At 41.2% G+C, this 26,468-nt stretch overlaps 1 protein-coding gene across 1 annotated transcript in view; it reads left to right on the top strand.

Moving 5' to 3' along the window:
• LOC123498785 (beta-3 adrenergic receptor-like) overlaps window positions 1-26,468 on the top strand; it is a 137,172-nt gene that overhangs the window by 96,915 nt on the left and 13,789 nt on the right. Inside the window, exons 3-4 of the mRNA XM_045246210.1 lie at window positions 11,855-12,094; window positions 22,833-23,005. Of these exons, the coding sequence (XP_045102145.1) occupies window positions 11,855-12,094; window positions 22,833-23,005 (413 nt within the window). The remainder of the gene's footprint in view (window positions 1-11,854; window positions 12,095-22,832; window positions 23,006-26,468) is intronic.

The raw sequence follows: 26,468 nt of genomic DNA on the forward strand, positions 1-26,468 counted from the left end.
AAAAAAAAAAAAAAAAAAAAAACACTAACAAATGTTATACCATCTATATTGTGTGAGACTATCCAAATGTAAAGGAAACTATTCTTGGTTTAATTATCGAATCAATAAGTAGCCTCTGTCGAGACAGATTGTATAAATGCGTGGAGAAGCGCTGATTCCCCCACACAACCATACCAGTTCAGACGACTAGGGCAACAACACAAAGAAAATATTGCAGGAGAAAGGAAACGTAGTGACATGAGAGAGAGAGAGAGAGAGAGAGAGAGAGAGAGAGAGAGAGAGAGAGAGAGAGAGAGAGAGAGAGAGAGAGAGAGAGAGAGAGAGAGAGAGAGAGAGAGATCGCCAATGAGCTAATCATGGTTTGTAATTATGTGAGGTATCATTAACTATTTTACATCCCATTTGAGGCAAGGTGACAGAGCTGTCAGCCATCCAATATCCATTTCCATTCACAAAACTATGACATTAACGTTGCAAATGTACGAGCATATGCTGAAATCAGTCCTCGCTCACTAATGCATAAGAATATTTCAACCAACACTGATCTCTGAGCAGCGCTTAGACGTGGCATTGTGCGGGTTTACCTAGTCACATATTAATTGTTAACTAGACATCTACAATAAGGAATTTTACTGCCAAGAGGGAGATAATGAAGACTGGTGATCTCGATATCTTACTTAAACACAATAATGATAAAAAAAGAAGGGAAAAAGAGAGCATGCAAAAATATAAATCAAGTGCTTAACGTTTGACAGGAAGCGCTAATTCCCCAGACTAAAGAGGAATGACCCTGCTTAACTATCAAATTTCTTCCTCCGTCTCTGGCTGTTGACCAGGAGAGTGAGGTTCTCAAACTAGCTAATTTAACAAACCTGACAGGAGATCGGGAATCCGGTTGTGCTTAGCTATATGTTGGCGAGTGATGGTGCGTGGAGGGAAGGGCCGAGTCCGTGCTGACGCTTCTCTGGTGTCCCTCAAAAAGATGGCGTTCACTGTTAACCCGGCAGAGGAGAGTTAAGTGGTCTCATGAGGACTCCAGTGGTATATCAGGCCACGTTCGGGAAGAAAGGTGTCACTGTAGCTGTCACATAATGCCAATGTAGCTTTTCCTTCGCAGTTTTTGACCACTAGACATGCTAATGGTGAAAGGTAACTCATCACTGCTCCTGTCCGCCTGGCTGACGTCACGGCAAATCACGGTATTCAAGTCCTTCGTGCCCACTCGCCCTCACCGTGCTTCCTGGGGATTGGAGAGCACTAGGATGCCCAAGTAAATTTTGTAGAAGATAGGAGTGAGGAGGTCTACTCTGTCTGTAACCGTAGGAAGCGATAAACGACGAAGGATCCAACAAAAGGCCCTATGTCACGTTCTCCTTCCCGTGATTGGTGGTTGTCTCTTCCACTCGGAACTACTTTTCATCCTTGCCTTTGTCTCCTTTTCTCCCCTCCTCCTTTTTACTAATATACATATCCTAAATCCTCCTCCGACTGGTTTTGGAAACAATATCACAAATAATACATACATGGGTCAAATATCCCACTTATTAACGAACAAGGGACGTAAAGCGCGTCCAGATTCAAAAAGGAGGGAAGTGAAATGGAAATGGGGAGATTTTCTGAGGAAATGTTGAATAGTGTCCCCACATCACAAAACCCAGATACAGTGTCAAGACGTGAGTGTTCTGTCGGAGCCTGGCCATTTTCAAGCTATGGCCGATTGGTTGAATAACACCCGCTCGCCTCATAGAAACCCTTCGAAAGTGGTTTAACAGGAGGAGCTCTGAGGGTGACACTTTCTGCGAAGGCGTCACTCGAAAAACTCTGCCTGCATCATCACACATGGGACAGACCTACTATAGCGTGCTTGCGCAAAATATAAGGAGGCTACGTAATGCTTTATCTTTAAAGAAGAGTTGCGGAAAAAAAAGTCTACCGGAACTATGGACCAAGAACATAAAATAACAAACATATCTGTCTATCATTAACTTTGTTTAATAGCATTTCCAGTGGATGAGTTCTCGTCCTTTGATAACAAGCATGAGTGATGTGAAGGCCAATAAAAGCGATAGCGATGGCCACTGCCACGGGAGTAATTACATCATCGTAATTGCAAATGCGATGGACTAGGAATTCGGCAGGAAGAGCGAATAGATGCTGCTGAGACATGTGGGCGTGCAGTGAGGCAGTGATGGTAGTGGTTCAGCGTTGACGGAAAGTAGGAAATCCATTTTGATTAGCGGATAGGACAGCAGCCATAACAAGACAGGTGAGCACGAAGTAGGAAGTCAAGCAAAACAAGAAACAGGAAACGGAAATCATTAATTATTAATTGAGGTTGAGAAGGTGTTTGGAGTGGTTGGCTCGTGGTAAACTTCTGCAGAGACAACCTCTGGTATACCATGGGGGCGAGCAGCAGGACAGCCAGTAAAGTGTAACAGATAGCAGAGTCGCCGGCGCAGAACAGGCAGTGAAGAGAAAACTGTCTGTGCAAAAGAGGAAGTCAACCGGAGACAGTCAGGTGAGAAAAGACACTTAACAGTCACCTGGGAACAGACTGTCAACAGGAAACAATCAGCGCAAAGGACTTTCGGCACTATCTACTCTCCACGTAGGAGAGGTAGTAGATTGTATGAGACAAGCATTTGTTTTGGATGAAAAATGGGCTAAGATATTGGATGAGATCAAATGTGTATGTAGGAATTTGCTAGCAACTTAAAAATGACCATAAAAATTCCATTTGGAGTCTACGTACTCAAAATATGTAAAAGTATACAGCCCCCTGCTGGTGTTGCCAGTTTTCGTTAGGCAGGATAATAGTAAACCAAAACAATCATCCCTCAGCCGCCATGTCCAGCCAATCCGCCAACCCAGGATGCCAGTGTACTGTTCTTCGGTGAGCTTGGTAAGGTGGTCGCAGATTTCCACGCGATACGGAGGCTTGACAAATATATTCCTTTGCGAACAAGTGTTGTGTGTAAGAATCAGTTTATGACTGAAGACATCATCAATAGTGAGTTCATTATTATTCTATATCTATTTTATGAAGCGTTAGCGCATCACCTAAGCCAAGCTGACTTCACGGATGACGGTCAGCTGGTACTGGTGTCGCTGTTAGTGTGTGGCGATAACTGGCATCAACATGAAGGGGAAGTACACATCTTTACAAATTAGATGGCATACATATTTTCATTTATCAAGAAAGTGACATGTTTTCTATATGTGTAAGTATTTTACTCTCATTAAGTGCCTTAGTGTATTTTTCTCTCAAAGCGAATATGCTCGTCTGATACAGCGTACAGTGTCGAAAAACTATTTTAGGCCTTCCACAGAAGTCTTCAAGTCACACACTATGTAATTTTTTTTTCATGTATATGATTCTATTAAGTAATGCTGTTACATGTGAAAGATTTCTAATGTAACATATAGATAAAAAAAAGTTCGCGGTATTTACTAATACAGATAGTTTTTAAATTGTTGAAAGACAGTAAAAGATACTATTCCATCTACGTAGCATAGTGGCCGGCTCAGGAAAGTTCCCCACCCATTGTCAGTGAAGGAGTCCATAACAAACAGAAGAGGCGGTGAGGTACACATAAGATGAAAGACGACGGTAGAGCGGTTAATTACTAGAGGAAAGTGAGGCGGTGGGTGGGTGGTGAGGCTGCTTGATGAGAGATAGAAGCCAGTCACGATAGAAACACATGGTGAAGTCTTGACGTATCTCCTGGAGACGAGGACACCACTACAGCCACTTTGCTGAATGGCCAGGGTGTCTGAATGCAGAGGCGCGGCCCTTGTGTGGCTTTATTCAAGGCGACAGGGAGCGCCAAGGCGGAAGCGCGGGTATTGGTGGAGTGGTTGCTGAGGTTCTAGTGCAGGCGGCAAGTGTGCCACCACGATTTCATTCAACGGTGTAACCTGTTATGAGTTCTCCCACGTGCATGTTATCAGCAAAATTGCGTCCACAAAATACAAATGTGAGCTTATTTCCTAAAACTACCGATTGGTTCCTGAACAGAGAAATAAGGAAAAAAAAGTATAAGGACAAAGGCAGATCAAAATAGAATCCAAAACATTAGAAAATAACACAGTTAAAGCCTTTGGAATGAATGAATCACAACGACACGACAGAATTTGTGTCGATTAGAAGGCAATCATATAAATCACAAATTGTTTCCTACAAGTTTCATCGCTTCTTAACTCAAACATAACACATCCTGCGTCTTGTCTCTCTGAGTAAATTATCTTTATTCATGGCGGGATCAGATGGCAAGCAAGCAGGCATGAACACCGTAGCAAGGCTCATCTTATCCCTTTATTACGATGTCTCGCAGTTCAGGCAGAGTTAGAGTCTCGGGAGCGTTGTTAGACATTGTGCGAGGTACTCAAGGAATGTTTTCCCTTGCCGGGTTTTACATGTTGTGTTGCGTGTATCCTGATTTAAGAAGCAACACAGCGGGATGCGTGCCTCCTTTACATTTAAGCTTTCTTCTCTTTTTACTTTTCTAGACTTACCATTTCTGGCAAGGTTTGGTAACCTGAACGCTACTCCTTTACTTACAATACTTACTGGCTGATCCTTTTTCTTTCTTTACTTATACGGCTGTGGCCTCATCTACCCATCCTCTCAAGGTGATGACTCATGGAAATCTCTAGTAAGGATTAAGGGAAGTAACAAACCGCTATCGATAGTTGGACACCGCGGCACTGTTGGCTGCAGTCTGTCAGGAACAGCTTCTAAATCTAAAGGCCTCTGTCGCAATATCTGCGAGGGAGAACCCGCAAGGTGTCTGGCAAACTTTACTACTGGCGCTGCTTTTGTTATTGTAAGTAGAGAGAGAGAGAGAGAGAGAGAGAGAGAGAGAGAGAGAGAGAGAGAGAGAGAGAGAGAGAGAGAGAGAGAGAGAGAGAGAGAGAGAGAGAGAGAGAGAGAGAGAGAGAGAGAGAGAGAGAGAGAGAGAGAGAGAGAGAGAGAGAGAGAGAGAGAGAGAGAGAGAGAGAGAGAGATTGTAAGATTCGCTGTCGTATCTGTTTTCGTACATTCAGAAAATTACTACAACCAAGTTTGGGGCAATAATGTCCAACTGGAATTTTAAAGCCTCGCAAAGTCGGCAACTGCTGCATGGCTCGGGGAGTTCAGGGCCCTGAGAAACGATGGACCGGCCCACGCTACTGCTGTATGTCTGTGCCGGACCTGGCCGAGTGCTGACTCAGGCTGCCTGGGTGCGGTTTACCAGGGTATGATTCATGGGGGTTTGGGGGCAGGGTGTGTTACAGGGTCTGAGTAGAGTTGCACCAGTGGGCTGCGTGGCGCTGTTCTGGCAGTGGGTGAAGTGACTGACGGAAGCAGTTGACATAGACGTGATGAGGGAAGATTCAGTAAGCAGTTCTGAGTGGTTAGCTGTACTGTCTGGTTCAGAGCTACAGGTTATGTATTGGTGAGTCGAATGGAATGTTTTGAGCGTGTATTTCATTGTGCCTCTTCTTTGGGGACTGAGATTTTTGTGGATCGGTTTTTCTCTTTCCTTTTAGTTGTTCTAGGCGAGTACCCCTCTTATGTAAAAAGAGAAAAATTGTTCCTGAAAGATAGAAGGGATACTTTCGGAGGCTGTTCAGGAGGAAAGGACGCGACTGCTCCAGGTGATAGGTCGAGACTGGTCATCAGATGGTTGTGCATCCTTAGCGTCAGTCTGGGTCTCTGTGATGCTTGCCGCTCCATGACCTGCTCTAGTGTGTTGCTGGTGTGCATGGGCAATTCCACAGGGAAATCAAGGTATGGAGGATGTGGGGAGTGGGCTGGGGAGGGCACCTCCTGAGCCCGGCAGCCTCAGGAGGGAGGTGGTGCCGTTCTGGGATTCGCTGAAATTGACAGCTAATTTGGCGGAAAGTCTCTGTAGGGCTTTCGAAATTAAACTTCCGCAGAACTATTGAAGCTGTTATTTTTCATCTGATGATGTTTTGCCCTTGGCAATAACCTCTTCCTTGGAGGGGTCTGTATGCAGTGCTTGGCTGCTCCATGTTGTCCTAAGATTCCACGATGACACTTGTCTGGCTCAGATCATTAATTTTCCGTCAACATTATGAAGATCAATTAGTGCTTGTCAGACGCCTCTGATGAGTCTTTGGCAGCCCGAATGAATCCATATTCTGGCTGGCTGAGAGAGAGAGAGAGAGAGAGAGAGAGAGAGAGAGAGAGAGAGAGAGAGAGAGAGAGAGAGAGAGAGAGAGAGAGAGAGAGAGAGAGAGAGAGAGAAGGGGGGGAACAGGGGAAGGAGGGGGAGTTTATAAACACTGCTGTAAGTGTGCCCAATATATTATCTCCTCCATTCCCGACATGTCGCTCTTGTTCCTCATACCGCACATCGCATTCACGTCCGGATTAAAGTCGTACATTGAGCAACCCTTGTCTGTCTTGTCTTACATTATTTCATGTAAGCAACAATAAACAAGACGTTTGGTTACGAGATACATGAGGTCAATTATGAAATATCCTGTTATTCTGGAAGGCTGAGAAGTATTCTAGTTTTTCAGTGTAGAGACGAGTGTGGAGGGATACGCAGTGTCCTTAGTGGCAACAGATGTCTTCGTGTAGAATTATTATACCCTTGTGAGCAGCAGACAGTCCTGGAAGGGAACGAAAAAGTGAAGGGCTGTTGGAGGAGCGGAGGAGAGGCATCAAGGAGAGTCAGAAGTGGAGAGAAAAAAATAGGAACACTAATGAGCTATGAAAAAAGGAAGGAAGGAAAAACACGAACTGTGATGGCAAGGTGAACAACTTCCTGCATCATCGGGTACAACCACACTCACAACCCCAGCATATCACAAACACACAGGAAAATCATTTGTTCAGGGGGGCCAAACAAGAGGCCCCCAAAGATCCCGCCAGCTGAACAGTCATTAAGGAAGGGAAGAGATGAGCCTTATCTCACCTTTGGAATCAGTAGTAATGCCGCATCTGTTGACACCCCTGCTACTTACCCTTCCATTACTGCATCCCCGTTGTTAATGACTGGTGGGGAGAAAGGACGTGAAATTAGAGGAGAGGATAATGGCGGTTACGCAGACATTGCAACGGCGCGAGGGGAAGGTGAAGGCACTGGCAACCTTGGCGGTGAGTGCGGGGGAAGATAGTGGTGGTTTGTGTGTGCCTTCTGCTGCAGATGTATAGACACGAGGCGGATTTGTAGCTGTGTGTTAAGGAATGACTCAAGGTGACACGGGCAGCTTGAGTTACGTAACACATGGGAAGAGACTAATTACGGTGCTTATAAAATGAAGGCTGTCAGTTGGTGGGAAATATTATAAGTAGAGTGATGACATTAATTTTTCTTTCTCTCTCTCTCTCTCTCTCTCTCTCTCTCTCTCTCTCTCTCTCTCTCTCTCTCTCTCTGTCTAACCTGTTCTGTCAATTATGATGCAAGCGAGACGAAACGAACGCTCCAAGTCCTCGAGAAGTTGTTAGTGTTGCAGGGATAACGAGCAGGGCAGCTTTTTAAAATGAAATCTCTGCGACCCTCCACTGTGTAGTAGGTGCAAGACGGGGCGGCAGCAGGAGGAAGAGGAGGAGGAGTGGCGCGGCGAGAAATTATGCCGGAAAGGATGAGCTAGGTAGGATGAGGCGGGGAGAGAATGATAAGACGGGGAGGATGAAGTAGACAGGAATGAGAGATTGGGAAGTGAAGGGGAGGGAGAAAGATTAGGTAAGGAAAAGTTATGGATGAAAGAAAAAAAAGGAGGAGTAAGAGAGGAATGAGGAAGGAGGGGATGAGGCAAGAAAGAATTAAAAAAAAGCATAAGGGAGAAATGGAAGAATGAGATAATATAAGGTGAGAAGAGACGAATAAAGTAAGTAAGAGTGAAAAAAAGGAAGAATGAGACGACGAAGACAACAGAAAAACGAAGAAAGAGAGAAGAGTGAAGCAAACAAAGATAAAGAAGGAAAGAATGAGACAAGGAAAGGTAAAAAAAGAAGAAAAGGAAAAAAATGAAAACAGGGCTGGAAAAATAGGACAGAGCTATGACACGGAGATAAATGTCAATGGAAATATTATGAAAGCGCGTCGATTGATGAAATAAATAAAGACACGGTATTCAAATAAAATGGAGCTTGAAGAAGAGAATCACGGAGACGCACAGGCAGTCAGTAGTCAAGTAACACAACACACTCACTGCCACCATCTTTTCTTTTCCTCTAACCTTTAGCTTCTTATTACTATATCTGCCCTTAATTACTGATCATTCTGAGACATCTTCACTTGTTCTCTAGCCATCTACTATCTTTAAACTGGGTAGAAATGACAAAATCCATTCTTCTTTCTTGCAAATACTTATACTTATTTCATGGTGAGAGGGACGCGAAAAGAAGAAAACGTTGAAGGATAGAAAGATGCAAACAGCAAGGAAAGGAAGGAGAGAAAAGAACCGACGAACGGAAATTGTAATCAGTTGCAGAAAAGTAAGAGAAGGACGAGGAGACAAGGAGAAAAAACAAAAAGAAAGATTAGAAGGAGAGAAAACATAGAAAGGTGGAGGAAAAGACGATAAAGACCAGTACACATAAACTAACATGTCTACACAACTAAAAATGACATAATCAATGAACACATATTCCTTTACAGCATAAGATCAAGAACACCACATTTTGCATAGACGCTAGAACAGTCTCACCGAGGCACTGAAAGATATTGGTAGCAAAATAAAGAGAAGAAAGACAGGAGCAGAACATAAAGAAATGCGATGTTAATTGTTTCCTATTACAGTCGAAGGGTTAATCTTTAGTCCTCTATTTACTTACTCCTTATGGAACAACTGAAAGGGAAAAATTGAGAGAATATTCGGAAGGTAGTGAAGAGATTGAAACAAGTTGGTCCAATGTTGTCTAGTTTTGTAGTCACTGCAAGCAATGAAACGATAATGGAAAGAAGAAAACGAGGAAGATCAGAGGACTTGATATTGAAGGAAAATTCAAAACAGTGAAAATAAACGAAGCAAATTAATACATTCTTGCCCAGATTTTTACGTGGACCAAGTAATTCAGCAATAGTAGTAAAGATTAAATCAGGAACATTACGCAAAACTCAAAATACACAAAATTGCGAAGGAAATATGAGTTTTAAGCAGCAAATACGCAACAAACCTCGCACCTTTAATGGAGAAGTACTGCGAATTTTGCAATCTCAAAAGTTTCCTGAAAAAAAAGGGGGGAGGGTAAAATCACATAGAAAACAAGTCTGCGTGAACTGTTCTCAATAAAAAAAAATAAATAAATAAATAACGGGAGGAAATGAAAACAAACTAAAACCGGAGAAGTGTACTGAGGAAAATAGTGTACAAACGTACGATACACAGGTTGGCAAAACATTCACATGGAAAAAAAAAAAAAATGTATAAATGAATGAAAATAGAAAAAGTGCGGCTTCCCTTGAACGGACAAATAAGTTAGTGCTGACACACACACACACACACACACACATGAGCTCTGAGCTCGTTCCGTAGGATAACGTCTGGCTGTCTCGTCAGAGACTGCAGCAGATCAAACAGTGAGAGAGAGAGAGAGAGAGAGAGAGAGAGAGAGAGAGAGAGAGAGAGAGAGAGAGAGAGAGAGAGAGTAAATAAACAAAGCAACGTTACAAAAGATACACACGCGTATGAACAAAAAACATACAAACAGGCAAGCAAATAAACAAACACCAGACTCACTTAATGGAAATATATGTATAGGATTTAATGAAAAGTCTCATGTGAATTTATTTTTGGTTACATGTTGACCTTTTATGTATTCAGTGACCTTTTTTTTTTATCCTTTCTATATTTATTGACTTTTTTCTTTTTTTCTTTTTACGTGATAGAAAATTTTTGTAACCTTTTCCCTTACGTATATGCAGTATATATTTTCTTTCTTTTAATCATCCGAGAAAATTTTTGTAACTCTTTCCTTTACATCTATATAGTTTTTTTCCTTTCAATTATACGCGATCTCTTCTTCGGGAGGCAGAGTGCAAAGTGTTATTTCTAGCAATGTCGGTTTTCAATGCACTTCATTCGACAGTTTTGCCAAAATGTTGATAAAAAAAAAAGTTGGTAGTGTTTGTTGACGGTGGTCCACTGTTAGTATAGAAATATGTCGGTGAAAGTACATCATTTTCTTCTTATTTTCTTTCTATCTCATCATCATCATCATCATCATCATCATCATCATTGTTATCATCATCATCATCCACCTTCAAACGCGTATAAATTTGTGTACCCCGAACCTGAACTGATCAACCTTCTTAACTCCTCTCCCTCCTGCTGTGTCCTTCCCGGGAGTACCATCTTGATCAGTCTCTTTTTCTTCCCACTTCTGAGCATTTGACAACATTCCTTACTGCGTAGATGATAAACAAATAGTTCGAAACACGAAATAAAAAAGACGAGTAAAAATATCATCGTTTCTTCCATGTCCCGTTCACTCATGTCATTCCATACCAGGCTGAAAGTTTTTCTATTTAAAACTGAAATGTTGAAGAAAATGTAAGAAAATAATAATGTGACATGTTTTTTCTGTGTATTTTATTTATATGTATTGTATTGATTTATCTATTTTTACACTCCCTGCATCTCATCACTACCACTGAAAGGACATGTATTCAGACACCGCTTTGGTCTCTCACTACGATTATTTCTCTAAGGCCAAAAAAACTTGTTAACCAGATGCTCACAAAAGTTTTCTTTATGAATATGTAAAAATAACATTCATCTGTCAAAATAATCACATAAACACCGTTAAGAAACCCTTGCCATTTCAGCTAGAGACTTCTGAAAATAATGAAGACGTGGAACAATATTATTTGAGAATATAGTCCACGGGATCAACGTAAGCCTCAGGGAGTCTGTGTTACCGTGTTTTGCGTTGCTTTGCGTTGCGTTGCGCTGTATCAGTTTTGCCTTTTATAACAGCACTCCCTGATGTGATGCTTAACTGTTATTTTTTCACCGTCCATCTGTATTTCCTTGTTTGTTTTTTTTATTCTTCCCTTCTATCTATTTCTGGTCTGCGGTGGGGAGTAAGACGTCAAGTAAGAGTCTTAGGTTGCTGAGTTTTCGGATCAAACGTTTGAGAGTGAAAAGGAAAACAATTCACGCACTTCCTGAGAATCACAATAGAAAATCCGAGAAATGCATCATGGTATCATAATTCTTCCCTCCACAACGCCTGTGCCAGCAATGTTCTTGATCTCTTTCCTGTGTGATGTCCTCTCCCTTGAATTCAAACGTGTCTTGTCAGATCTATCTAAGGCTTTTCTCTGTATCTAGTTTATTTTTTTAATTACAGTGGATCCTCTTTGATAATTACAGGTAGTCAAGCTATCGAATTACTTTATTTATTCATCTATTTATTCGTCAGTTTTTATTCCTTATTTTTACTTTTTGATTTCTCTATCGCCATTACATATTGTTTTTTTTTTTTCGGAGCCATGATACACCTTGTCAAAATGTTATCATGCTTTTTTCTTTTTTTTTTTTTTTTTTCCTAATATCTATGCGACTTGATCGATTTCTCCACTGCAATTAAGTGTTCCAGAGTTCTAACACGTCCTGTTAAAACGTAATCATTCTCTTTTTTTCTCGACTTTTCCTCTTCATAACGACATAAGTCTTGATTAATTTTTGATTGTAGTGATTCCTCTTCCATAATCCTAACAAGTTCAGTCAGAATCATTCCCGTCTTTCCTGGATCTTTTCTTCCGACTCAGTAAAGTCTATTCTCATTAATTCTCCTCCTCTTATCTCCCCACCCTCTTGCGCTCTCCTGTTAATTGAATGACTTCCTTTATACATCCTGGCGGGGCTACAAAAGTCTCTCCACCCGCAGGTTCGTGTTGTCCCTGACCTCTGCCAACCTGGTGTCGACGGTGGTGGTGGTGCCGGTCCACGCTCTCCGCCTGTGGGGCCTCACGCCGCTGCTGACGCCTTCCACGGCAACAGGTGCTGACGGGGATCATGATGTCGGCCGCGGTGGCGAGGAGTTCTGGTGGTGTCAGGTGTCCAAGGCGCTCATGGCCCTGGCGGTGGAGGCGGCCATATTCTCCGTCTTGCTAATTGCCGTCGATAGGTGAGTATTGAAAAAGTGAGGAGAGGGGAAGGGGAAAGCGTACAAAGGTGGTGTCCGTGAGAGTTAACAGGAAGGGAAGTGAAGTCAAAGAAGGTGAAAATATCTACAACACAGGAGTTGAGCGGTTGCGGTTAATAGAATATTCATTATCTTATGATTAAGTTACCAGCCAGCAGTGAGAAACATGTATAGTTTTGTCTTATAGAACAGAAAGAAAAGAAAAGGTTTTATCTTTTGAATATTTGATGGCTGGTGCAAATGACTTCCTCGTGCTGCCTAAAGAGCTTCAAACACAGCTAGATATTATGAGTATAACACGGAGAAAAGTTAATTGACTTTTTTGTAAAACAACGCAATTATAGAGTTTTCTGTCACGATTATTGCAATGCAAGATTGAATGATGTGATTGAATTGAATGATTGGGATTTTCGCAGTTATTCCTCTCATGATCATCTTGTCGATATGATTGCCGCTACGATCTGAGAACAAAAAATAGCTGCAGTTATTACTAACGTTGTTTTTGCATCTCATTCACTTAATTGGAATAACCTCGCTTTTCATCACGTGGATGAGGGGGACTCGAGAAGGAGAAAACGTTGAAGGATAGAAAGATGCAAACAGCAAGGAAAGAGAAGGAGAGGAAAGAACTGAAGAACGAAAATTATAATTAGTTGCAGAAAAGTAAGAGAAGGACAAGAAGGAGACAAGGTGACAAAACAAAAAGAAAAAGTAGAAGGAGAGAAATGGTAAAAAATAGAAAAGGAGGAGGAGACGATATAGACCAATACACATAAACAAACATGCCCACACCTAATACGTACACAACTAAAAATAACATAATCAGTGAGCACATATTCCTTTACTTGACGCTGGATAACCCTGTAAACTCACCACAAATAAAGCATAAGATCAAGAACACGCCACAGCTTGCATAGACGATGGAACAGTCACCGAGGCACTGAAAGATATTGGTAGCAAAATAAAGAGAAGGGAGAGAGGAAAACACAATGAGGGCACGCAGAGAGAGAGGGAGAGGAGACAAAGAGAGCGTCGCGTTAGGTATCTGGGGAGAGGCACGGAGCTGGGAAATAGCCGTAAAGTGAGCAAGGCGTCACTAAGAGAGTCTATGGAAACTTCCCGTCATGCATCATTGAGTGAGAAAAAAGTATGTGTGTGTTTCTCTCTCTCTCTCTCTCTCTCTCTCTCTCTCTCTCTCTCTCTCTCTCTCTCTCTCTCTCTCTCTCTCTCTCTCTCTCTCTCTCTCTCTCTCCTGTTCTTTTTTTACTTTCTGTGGTCATTATTCCTTTTCTCTCTCATCCACATCACACCTGAGGCTTCTCTCTACAGCACGTGTTTCCGCAGTGCTCTGGAAAGCGGGGCAGTTATGTTATTACTCGAACCATGAACTAGAAATGCTGGCAAAAGTAATACCACAACATTATTATCGTCACACAAACCGGCTCAGACTTGATTGAATACTACTATTCTCCCTTCAGACTCTGGTACAAATACAGAGGCGAATGAAAAAGCGAGTGTAAAAATGGGGTGACGCGGAGGTCGAGGCAAAAAAGCAGCGAGGAGATTGACTATTTTTGCTTTCAGGTTTTTTTTTTTTCACAGATGGCTGAAGGAAGCTCTTTGCCTGCGCTGCATTCGCCGAGCATAGCAAATGTTTCGTGTCTTTGTTTGGAAAAGGCAAGAGTTTTGTGCTGCCGATTATACCGTGTGACACTTCAAGAACACCAGTTGACTTCTGCTCTGTATCGAGTGTTGTGTTGTAGTTGGTTTGCTTTGATAACAGTCTCGCGTGTTTGAGTATAACATGATCAGCGCGTCAACACCGACAGACACACACACACACACACACACACACACACACACACACACACACACCAGAATACGTAAAAAAGTATATTATTGAAAGGTCATCGGAAATTAAATGAATAAGCAAAGTGATAAATAGCTTGACTCTGACGGTGCAGATTCCTGAGGGTATAGTCTGTTTTCTGCGATGTAGTCGATGGTGTTCATGTTACAGTAAGGGAAATGTGTTGTTGTTAGCACGCCCACAATGAATGTCGAGAGCGTGACTTCACAAATGTGTTTCAGTTTAAACAAGCCTCACCGAAGTGCTTAAAAGGTCTAAGTGGTGCGCTATATTTGGACACAAAAATGCATCATACAAGGTTTCACTTATAAACTCGTTCACACACATGTCCATGGAAAGTCTTGCTGCATTTTAACTGAATCCCTACTTACTTTTGATGTGTGTGTGTGTGTGTGTGTGTGTGTGTGTGTGTGTGTGTGTGTGTGTGTGTGTGTGTGTGTGTGTGTGTCTGCGCGTGCGTGTGTTAGTGTTATGCCATATTCTCTTAATAAAGCTTAGCCAATTCCGAAATTACTGCAGTATATTGATAATCAAATAGAAGATCAAATTTTTCCTTGATAAATATGTGCTGCAAATAACTACATATTTTGAACCACAGGAAATATGCGGGTTGTCAGTGAATCAGTGACGTGTGCAGTTACTTGTGGTTTCCTTCACCAGTAACAGTTCACAGTCCTTTCCTGCAGACGTCCATACTGAAATTAACTATGCTCGTTCAAATATGTCATCAGTAAAGAATAGTATTAATAACATCAGAAACCACGAAACTGATCTATATACCACAAACACGCTTAAAGAAACAACATAGCACTCACTTAAAGTTTATTACATCACTGCGAGTATGTCACAGGAGTTTGGACAAAGAAATAGTGCATGTAGACAAACAAATAGAGAGCGACACGCCTTAGCTTGTCGAGGCCTATACTTCACGCCCCTCATGTGGACAAGACTCTCCTGAAGGGCGGCTTTGTGGAGTGACGTGAGTGTGTGGGAGTAAGGTGAAGGCAACATTTGTACTCTATTAGAGAGAGAGAGAGAGAGAGAGAGAGAGAGAGAGAGAGAGAGAGAGAGAGAGAGAGAGAGAGAGAGAGAGAGAATTTTTATTACTCAAAGATTAGATGCAGTGAACATTATTTGTCAACTCAAGTAAAGGAAATGTTTCGTTATTTCACAGATATGATGGAAAGTATTTCATTGTACATTCAGTGAAGTACAAGGGTGTGCCGCTGAGCGAGAGTTGCCAGCGTTTGCCGTCACGCGAGGGTATTCTTAGTAGTCGTTTTAAAAGGAAGGTACAGGGCAGAACTTGAGGCGGGTAGTACCTGCATGGTGCATCAACGTGTGCTCCTTGACCAGTGTACAGTCCAGTCACCATCACCGTGTTTTATTAATACTACTCAATTTTTTTTTCAAGGTGTCGCTGGGGTGGACTCGAACTTATCATATTATATTTCATTAAGTAATGTTCTGTGCCACTCAATCCTATTGATCTGACCTTTGTATGTAAAACAGAACCTTCAACACATAATGGAGGGAACGAACTTTGCTCTTTACTGTCGTCTTTTCACCCACATACACATAGCTCACTGATAAGAGTACTCAGCTGGGTGACCTGTATTCCCTTAGGGCTTACACATTGACTGCATTCCCATTTAAGGGAATCATTTTCACATTGCACTTTAATATAAGATTTTCAAGGATAGCTATTTCTGATTTTTTTTCCATCTCTATTGGACCTCCATGACTCTCCGGGAACCATAACAATTCGTTCTCTATAATCTTTCGTAACATCCATAAAACACAAATAATGATAATATTCTCAGAAACTCATGATCTAGATGACAAACGGCAACGTTTCCTTCCAGCCGTGTTCCCAGCGCTCCTTACTCACCACACAGACGGAGGGAAGTCCATAACTGCCTCTCAAGATTTCTTTTTTTTTTGTCCCTCTTCCCTTAGCCTGAAATGTTTAACTCTCATCATGCTAGAATTCAAGAATGTTCTGATATGGTTTGTTAGAGACCCGACGTGAAATGTATATGTGTATATAATGTGTACACTCGTATAATGTGCCATCAGTACTCTGTCCTTTGGCTAGAAATTTAACTTCGCTAAGAGATGATGAAAGATGATCGCTAGTGTGATGCGAGTAGTCATTTTTCTTCTCTATGCACTATTCATGATTCATCAACATTTAATTTGACGCTCCCTCGTTCCGTGATCGCATCATCAATCTACCACATTTTTCAGAATAGTGGCGTAAGTTTCTATGGAATTTATTGGCAAAAATCTGTTACTTCTTCAGACAGTGCTTGCTTTCTGTGACACACAGCAGACGAAAGGCAATGTTACTGAACTTGCTGAAGTTCCAGCAGAAGCTCTGATTGATCATTGTGCTTTTCGCGCTGGGGTTTCAAAGACGTGTAGTAATAACGTTGCCACATGCTTCCTGGAAAGATACGGTTGTTGGCGGCATCTCATTCAGCGCATTCAGTAAGGTCCTTTAGATCTGTAGGGTTACCCTAGGGTTCGCACCATCAAAAGACGGCACCCTATACATCAGCGAGCCTTTCCTATCAGCCACCTGGGGACGTGCCAGCCACCACAAGGAGCAGCCTCTTATATATATATATATATATATATATATATATATATATATATATATATATATATATATATATATATATATATATATATATATATATATATATATATCAGCGTTTTATGTAGAAAGTAATTTCTCTAGAGTTAGTAATATTGAAAGGCACGTATTGCGGAGGTTGTGGTGGCAGCGAGTGCCTCAGGTTGGCGGGGTTGCTGCTGTGCGTTCAAGGAAGTACTAATTCATTTGAAGTGTTACAAAGAAACAGGTGCGGCTGCTCCTTCATGGGTACAGTACATCATTGGTACTCTCTGAGTCAATATTCCGATACTTCAAGTAGCATCCGGAGCCCCTGATCTATTGATTCTTGGTGCACGCGGCGCCCGCCACTCCGCGGAATGAGTCAGTGGCCGGGCGTGCAGGTGTACGGCGTGGCGGGGCGGTGTGGAGGGACGGGGGACTTGGGGGGTGGAGTGGTAGAGGCAGCCTTTGTGTTGATTCAGGAAAAGTAGCAACCACAAGCTGGCCGCATGAGGTGCTCCACGTGACTGATGCTGGTGGTGGTGGTGGTGAGGGTAATGGTTGTTACGGATAATAATAGCAAAACTATCATTATTATCAGTGTTGTTGTTTTTGTTGTAATAATAGTAGTAGTAGTAGAAGTAGTAGTAGTAGTAGTAGTAGTAGTAGTAGTAGTAGTAGTAGTAGTAGTAGTAGTAGTAGTAGTAGTAGTAGAAGTAGTAGAAGATGAAGAAGAAATAGTAGTATAGTAGTAGTGGTAGTAGTAGTAGTAGTAGTAGTAGTAGTAGTAGTAGTAGTAGTAGTAATAGTAGTAGAAGAAGCAGTAGTAGTAGTACTCCTCTATTAGCAGGCATCGCCCTATAGCTCAAACATTATGGAAAGTCGGACATGGCACAGTAGATATGATGGTGAGCGTGGGATCGGGCAGACGTCCACGTGTAGTTTCGAATCCCACCAAGTATTGCCTTGAAACTTTGCCGTTTGTCGAGTGGTTTAAAGTTACCTACGTCACCATGATACCCAGGTTCTAGGTGGTTAAACCAAAGATGCGCTTGGGTGGTGATATGGACCACTATATATATATACCACTATAAATTAAATTGCCTGCGCCATTAATGGGTGGAAGTTGAACAGCGCTTGCAAAACTCTTCAAGTTACCTACATTCGATATAGGCTACAACATAAAAAAAAATAAATAAAAAAAAAGATAAATAAGTAAGAAGTTTTCGGTACGGAACTTAGTAAGGCTCTAGTCTATACACAATAAAAAGTAGAAAAGTTAGAAGTGAGTATGAGAAAACTTAAGAGCGAAAAGGTGGAGGCACGTGGAAACAACTGTGGTGTGTGACGATTATCCATTCCGATGGTCTGTGGCAGTGAAGTGATGGCATTAAATAGCAGTAAGGTAACCATGCCTACGCTATCGCCATGGTATCTACCGGCGTTAGCATCAGTACAGTATTGGTCTTGGCAACACTGGTAAAATCGCTCATCCCGTGGTACCAGGAATCCATATGAGTAATCTTTTAACGCGTTATTGATTTATCGTTAACTGAGGGTCGTTGTACTTCAGCAGGTGACAATTGTTGAGTTTCCACCGTTATTCGCTGTTGGTTTTCCTGTTTACTCCAGTGGGTGTTAGTTTCCTTGCTTTGTGTTAATGATTGTGACTCATTGGCTTTCCTCGTTTGTTAAATCAGTTGCTTTTCATATTCTGTGTTTGGGTAATTATGTTTTCTTTTTTTTTTCTCTCTCTCTCTCTCTCTCTCTCTCTCTCTCTCTCTCTCTCTCTCTCTCTCTCTCTCTCTCTCTCTCTCTCTTATACATTGTTACTCTTCCGTCCTACTTACTTACTTTTCCTTTATATTTGACACAGTATTACGTTTCTCCTTACTTGACTCATTGTTGCTTTCTCTTCATTAGTAGTATTGCTGTTGTTTTCCTCTCGTTATTTGAATCATGGTTGTTTTTCCTTTCTTATTTGACTAATTTATCTTTCCTTTCGTTATCTGATGCTGTTTTCCCTATGATGTTTCCCCTCTCTTTGTTTGAATCACGATTGGTTTCCCCCTTCCTCTCTGCCTCACTGTTGTTTCCCACTCGGTCTTGACTCAGTGTTGAGTGTTTTCCTCACTGTTGCCTTCCCTTCGTTATTTGACTCTTTGTTTTTCCTTTCTTATTTGACTCGTTCTCTTCTTTTTACCGTTGTTTTATCATGTATTTTTTTCCTTTCGTTACTTTGTGTTGCTTGACTCAGTATTCCTTCCCTTCTTATTTGACTTGTTTTTCTTTCTTTTTACCATTACTTGATTGTGTATTTCGTCTTTTCGTTACTTAGTGTTGCTTGGCTCAGTATTGTTTGCCCTTCGTGTCTGAACTCATTTACTGCACCAATGAGTTCTCCAGGGACGGTGAGCATGTAAGTTGGCGAGTGTCATGTTCACCTCGTCTGTTCGTCTGTGATTCAAAGCCGTGTCACACAGTAGCAGCTGATTTCTTGTTTTTCCGCGGCTGTCTTGTCACGGCGGCGGCGAGACTGGGAGCGTGTAGGTTACGTGTAAAAAAAAAAGCATAAATAAGTAAAATGAAAAATTCTTGCTGGTTAATGCAGTCTATAAATGAAGAAAGGAATTAAGGTTTAGGCGAGTTGGTAAGACTGTTTCCGTGCACGATTCATATCCGTAGTTGAAGTTTGTGCATGTCTTTATATTCATTTGTTTGTTTATTGTAGTGTTATGTATGTATTCACCATTTTCCATCATGGCAGTGGACATCCTCTGTCATCAGGAAATCTACATATATCTTTCCTATATCCTTTATTTATTCATTAGTCAGTCAGCCAATCGTCAGAGAGTCAATCGCTCAGTTAGTCAGACAGAGAGAGTCAGTTAGTTAATTAGTTACCCATTCATTCATTCACTCATTCGGTCAGTCAGTCACTCACTCACTTATTCAGTTGGTTGGTTACTAATTCACTTAGTTAACTAGTCTCTTGTTTGCATAGCTATTTACTTACTCACTTACTTTATTTTTTTCTTTATGTTACTACTTATAGCGCCTGCCGGCAAACTTGAAGAGCATATGTGGGAAGCACTGTTCAGCTTCCGCCCATTAGTGGCGCAGGCAATTTTATTTAAAGTGGTAGCCATATTAAGGCCCATATCACCACTCACGCGCATCTTTGGTGTAACCACCTAGAACCTGGGTATCATGGTGACATGTAGGTAATTTTAAACCACTCGACAAATGGCAAAGCTTCAAAGCGGTATGTAGTGGTGGGATTCGAACCTATACGCTTGGAGGCCCGATCCCACGCTCACCACCTTATCCACTACGCCACCGCCTCCCCATATAATCATGTATTGTTTTTTTTATTTAAAGACGTGAAATGGAATCGCAATACAACTTATTTTTATTTACACAGCATGTCGGTGTCTCCTTTCCTGTTGTGATACGAACTTCCGTCAACACACTTGAAAGCTACTCCTTCCTGGGAAAGGAGCAAACATAACATTTGCATCACCTGCCTACGTAATTAATAGCATGCACACACACACACACACACACACACACACACACACACACACACACACACACACACACACGGGCAGAAAGAAAACACCTGTGAGAGAGGAAGAGTTTTCAGGGAGCAACATGTTTGAGGAGCAGGAAGGGTGGAGGGCTGCCAGGTGGAAGTGCTACGCTAAGGCGATTTTATACAGATCCTGAAGCCATTGTGGAAGCGACACGGCTCTCCGGTGTGTATGTGTATGTGTATGTGTATGTGTATGTGTGGCAATCTCTCATAAACAGGTGGGGATCCTGGTGGTGGTGGTGGAGGTGGCGGAGGTGGCGGAGGTGGTGGAGAGTGACACTGGCTCATTTCCTCATTTACATTGCTAACCAGACCCCACAGAACCCTTGCCCTCGCGTCACCTCACCCAGCCACCCAGCCACCCAGCCACCCACCCACCCACGGAGAACAGATGTGCAGGAAATCTTGAACACTCGCCAGGAAAGTAGGTCAGCACATCTGCATGCACGTTTGCACGGCCATGCTTCACTCACGAGCGGGCGCACACACACACACACACACACAGTCTCTCTCTCTCTCTCTCTCTCTCTCTCTCTCTCTCTCTCTCTCTCTCTCTCTCTCTCTCTCTCTATCTCTCTATCTCTATCTCTCTCTCGTACAAGCACAACCCTCCACCTGCCTGAACAGTTACTTTCATCCGATCCCTCTCAGCAACAAACTTGACACATTGCCACTGTCGCAACCGTCAAGCAAACTTTTCCCTTAAGTTCCAACGCGGGTCACTGTGTCCGCGACAAACATTGGTCCGAAAAGTGTCGTGACCTAGTCTTTCCACATGGGTGAATTCCTTTTATGTAAAGAAAAGATATGAATCGTAAAACACGTTTCTTTTTATGCTGAGAACGACCATAACATATTGCGTAACCGTGATACACAAAGGGGCCGAGTCGTCTGCCTCCATCGTGTCTCAGTCACTTTTCACCCTGATAAAAGCTGTGTCAGCCATCACTCAGCTCAGCCAGCCTGACAAAAGCCTTTCCTCTACGTGCAGGCGGGAAGCATTTCGGAGACACAGTAATAAGAGCGGCCATGAAAGCCATTGCTGGTGTTTCTGACCTTTACAATTCATTAGCTCGTTCAACTTAGGAAAAATAGCCACTAGAGATGCTCTTTTGGATTACTTCTGAAGAAACATTATTTTCTGAAATAATTCTGCAAACTGTAGTAGGTTGTGCTGCATCAGACTGAAGATGAATAATTGTATTTCGTTGGTTTAATTGATATTTATAGTTGCCTGGATAGCAAACACTAATGGTAAATACTAGAGTATTTGCCAGTTACAGATACAAAGAATTGTAGTAACGCATAGGCTGATTGTAATGGTAGCAGATTGATAGTAATGCTAACATATTGACAAATTGTAACTTTGGCAGCCATGAAGGCAAGGAGATTCAAGGGTGTATTTGCACCTGTTCCACACTTGACGCATGGAGTCACCTGGCCTGCCTGGGGGTGTCAGTGAACCCGCTATGAAATTTTTTTTTCATGTGTAGGTAATTGGCTGGAAGAGGCACTGCGTGCGGCGCCCTCCATTAGAAGTGAAGGCGCGTATTTTCATCTAAAAGTAAATCTCTGAATAATCATAATTTTTCCAGCGAACCCTTTGAGTTTTGCGCGCAGCAGTATACTTAATCAATGAGATATAAATGACTGTCTTGCTGAGGCTCTGACGGCGCTGGGAGACGTGAGAGATGTTACTCGTAATATCAAAGTGAAGATCCGTGACAGTCTGAAAGGCAATGATTATGATTACGGTATTATAATGATGATGATGATGATAATAATAGTAATAATGATAATAATAATAATAATAATAATAATAATAATAATAATAATAATAATAATAATAATAATAATAATAATAATAATAATAATAATAATAATAATAATAAAATTATAATAATAATAATAATAATAATGATAATAATAATAATAATAATAATAATAATAATAATAATAATAATAATAATAATAATAATAATAATAATAATAATAATAATAATAATAATAATAATAATAATAATAATAATAATAATGATAATAATGATAATGATAATAATAATAATAACAACAATTATTATTATTATTATTATTATTATTATTATTATTATTATTATTATTATTATTATTATTATTATTATTATTATTATTATTATTATTATTATTTATTATTATTATTATCATTATTATTATTATTATTATTATTATTATTATTATTATTATTATTATTATTATTATTATTATTATTATTATTATTATTATCATTATCATTATCATCATCATTATTAGAACAACAACAAGAATAATGGCAATAGTAACAGCGTAGTAACAGTAACTGGAGCGTCACCATCACAACACTATCGGAGAGCACCACACGAGAGGAGCACACAAAAGAGAGTGAATGAGTGCCCTTCACGCGGCGTCTCTGACCACAGCCACTCTCCTCCTACGAAGATAACTAGCAAGGTCAACTGTGTCATTGTCTGGCCACTGAAGAGGACGTCAGTGGACACAACTTTTCTTTCTTTTCAGATTGATGTAATATAAACAGGAATAGTATTTCCTCCTAAGTTTTAGTATGTCGTCCCCTAGGTGGCAGCACACACTTCATCCGCATTGTTTCTCCCTCCAGGTACTGCGCCGTCACCTCTCCGCTGCACTACTCCATGACCATCACGCGAGGCCGCAGCGTCAGGCTCATCGTGGGGGTGTGGACGCTGGCCTTACTGTACGCCCTCCCGCAGCTACTGGCACACACCTACGCCCACCTCCGCCCGGCCTCGCGCCTCTCCGCCTGTCCTTCCGGTAAGTTGGCTCCTGCCTACATGATGTGGATCAGCTGTTCTTGGAAGCCTGAAGGAGAAAAGCTGTTTTCGCTTTGTCATGAAATCCCATAACCAGGGATTTCAGGCAGCTCCCGAAATCTATTGTGAAAGAAGCAGAGCTGGGAGGGAAATACAACCGTCAATACAACACGCGGGGTTCGCTGCGGACCAAGAAATATGGATCTCGATAAAACAAACTGTAGGTAATCCCTCAGTGTTGTGTGGAGCACCTGCAGGCTGGTCGTAATGCAGTAATGACTCGCTAGTAAAGATCAATCAATGCATTACGAGGTAATCCGTAATTCTTGCGTGTGTGCGTGCAGCCTTTCATGACCAGTCCAGTATTGGCTGGTGGCTTTAACAACATAACGCACACTTTCTCTTTGCTTTCATTTATGTTTCTAAAGGGAAGCAAACATTACCTTCAATTTCTACACAGCGCCCATGTGGTGACTGCAAAATAATGAACTTCGCTATACCTGAACTGATTGATTATATGACCAGTGCTAAATCTATCTCACTGAATTGCCGTTGTTTATTTGTTCTGTTATATGTCCAGTTTTGATCCATCTCATCGTATTACCAGTGCTATTTTATTCATGGACGGTGTCAATTTATATCATTAAAAGAATACATTGACTATTCATGATTAAAACTGCTACATGATGAACTGAAATTATTCGTTATATGGCCAGCGCTAACTTATATTATACCGTACGACCAGAGCTAATCTGTTTCACTATATGGACAGTATTAATCTATATTACTAGAGTGAAAGAAAGAAGAAGAAAAACACACGCATAAAAACTCTATCTATAGTCTGTTAAAAAAGAAAAGTTTGAAAATTTAGCTGCCATCAAGTAACTTCTATTCTTGTGCAGGACATAAAACACCATTTCAGAGGTTATAAGGGGAGCGATCAAACAGTAGGGGCAATGACCGAAGCTGGGGAGGAGGAGAGGAGGGGAAGGCCAGCAGCAGGTTGCCATTATTGCAGCCCGGGTGTTGCAGCTCGGCCCGCGGAGCTCAGCAGGGCCACCTCCACCTGTGTATGGGCCAGCCACTCCTAATCCAGAGTTATGGCCACAATATTGCTCTTTAATGACGTACAGTATAAAGGTGGCCAGGTCAAGGTTTCTGTAGGTCACGGGGGTCTTTTGCTTGGTGTGCATTGTTATGATTTTTTCTCTTGGTTTTATATTATATTGTCATTCGTAGTTTTCTCTTGATTTATTTTCTGTCAATCATTTACTTATTGGTTTTATTGGTTTATCATCTATTTATCTTATTTCATTTACTTATTTATTTATTTATTCAAGTCATTCGTGTGTGTGTGTGTGTGTGTGTGTGTGTGTGTGTGTGTGTGTGTGTGTATGGGTGGGTGGATGTGACTAACAAAGAATGATATATACGAACTTAGTTAGCGATTGCTCACAATACTAACACACACACACACACACACACACACACACACACACACACACACACACACACACACACACACACACACACACACACACACACACACACACACACACACTCCTCCCCTCCACACACACTTATCATTAATCATCATTCATTGCTAAAAATAGTGAGTATGGAAAATATAGACTACCTGCTTACCTACAAATAATCTTCATTAAGGAGTCTGACATACATACATACAGGCGTATTTTTGAAATCATGAGGAAAAAAGTTGAACATCAAGGAAAAATCATAATCTAGCAGGAAAATGATTTAGGATATAAAATTGGGAAATCTTGTCACAAGATGAATTCGTACAAAAGGCGATCTCCTCTTGTACAAGGATGTAACGAATCCATTGTTTATTTTGTATATCTTGTATATTTTACACTTTAAGAGAGCGTTCGACTTTAGGAGCTCTCTGTAACATATCAACTCTTCTTTCTTTAGTCTCCTTATTCTATTATGCTTTTCTTTTCTAATGACTAACAGCAGAGACGAATTTGAATGACTGGAGATATGTGAGTTTTTACAGGCGTCTTTCTCTTATGTATCAAGACTTACTGTATATTAGCAACAGAGATAAAACACTGAAAAGAGGGTGACAGGTGAATGGTGGCAAGTGGCATACTTCAGGAACCGTAAGTGAATGGATATACATATTAAGGATATCGAAAGACATAAGAGTCCTAAAATGTGGCATATTTTGAACCTGAGTGAGAAAGAGGTAAAAAATGGGGAGAAAATGAATGAGTAGAATTAAAAAAAAAGTCAGTAACATCATAAGAGAGACGACACATACAAAGTCACGCATGTCAAGTCGTCCCATACAATACACGTGCACTGCTACAAACACGCAATTTCCTTTCACTGAGTCACTAGTTACCATCACCATCCGACAAAAAAGCGGTTCCCAGGAAGGCGTGGACGAGAAAATAAAACAAACAATACATTTCCGTCAGAGCCAAAAACAACAAGCTGAGGCGGATGAGTGGCGCTGGCATCTCATTATGGATAACAGGACGCCTTCCACCCGCTGACGCTAATGATGTCACACTGAGACTTCACACCACCTGAATTACGAAAGTTGTGTGTGTGTGTGTGTGTGTATGTGTGTGTGTGTGTGTGTGTGTGTGTGTGTGTGTGTGTGTGTGTGTGTGTGTGTGTGTGTGTGTGTGTGTGTGTGTGTGTGTGTGTGTGTGTGTGTGTGTGTGTGTGTGAAGTGTTTTGACAAGAGTGTGAGGAAATAATCTGCTTAAACAAAAGAGATCTTTATTGGAAGGTTTGATTGACGTCATCCTGTCATCAAGAACAACACTCTTCCTGTGTCTTGCTGCTCTCTTGGCATGAATACGTGAAATAGTCTTGTTTCGCAAATGTACGAAATGTGACCTCTATTTGTTGGATTAAGTTAAAGAGTTACTTGGTGTTGCATTTATCCACATCTTTTTTATGTAGGAGTGGCACCGACTTGTTATCATTTCGGCTAATGACAAAATTAGGACAGTAATAACAATGTAATCCCTGATCACTTTTATAATTCTAAGAATCGCATTTCCAAACAACTCCTTAAAGGGATTGCTGTGGAAGCTGTATTTTCTCTGAGCTGTTTTCAAGCACATGTGATGCTTTACCCAGTCTTTCCAGGAAGAAATAAAGTAATACATACTCACTTTTGCTTTTATACCAGTTATTGCAAAGTTGAATTAATGTAAATGAATATTTTTCCTCATAAAAATAATAATAACGATAACCACTTAATCTTAATTAAGGTTAGAGGAACTGATCTCTCCTCTCATTTCCTGAACAGTTTTACTTCCTTGAGCTAAAATAGAAACTACTGAAGACGCAAACTCCTCGCCTTTCCTCCATGAACCTCTCCGCCTCGCCAGGTTTCTCAGAAGGCACCGCTTATCACGAATAATTAAATATTCACAGAAATCTAATACTACTTGAAAATCACTTTTCCTCTTTTATGC

The sequence above is a fragment of the Portunus trituberculatus genome, chromosome 48 (genome assembly GCF_017591435.1).
Source record: "Portunus trituberculatus isolate SZX2019 chromosome 48, ASM1759143v1, whole genome shotgun sequence".
Taxonomy (NCBI): Eukaryota; Metazoa; Arthropoda; class Malacostraca; order Decapoda; family Portunidae; genus Portunus; species Portunus trituberculatus.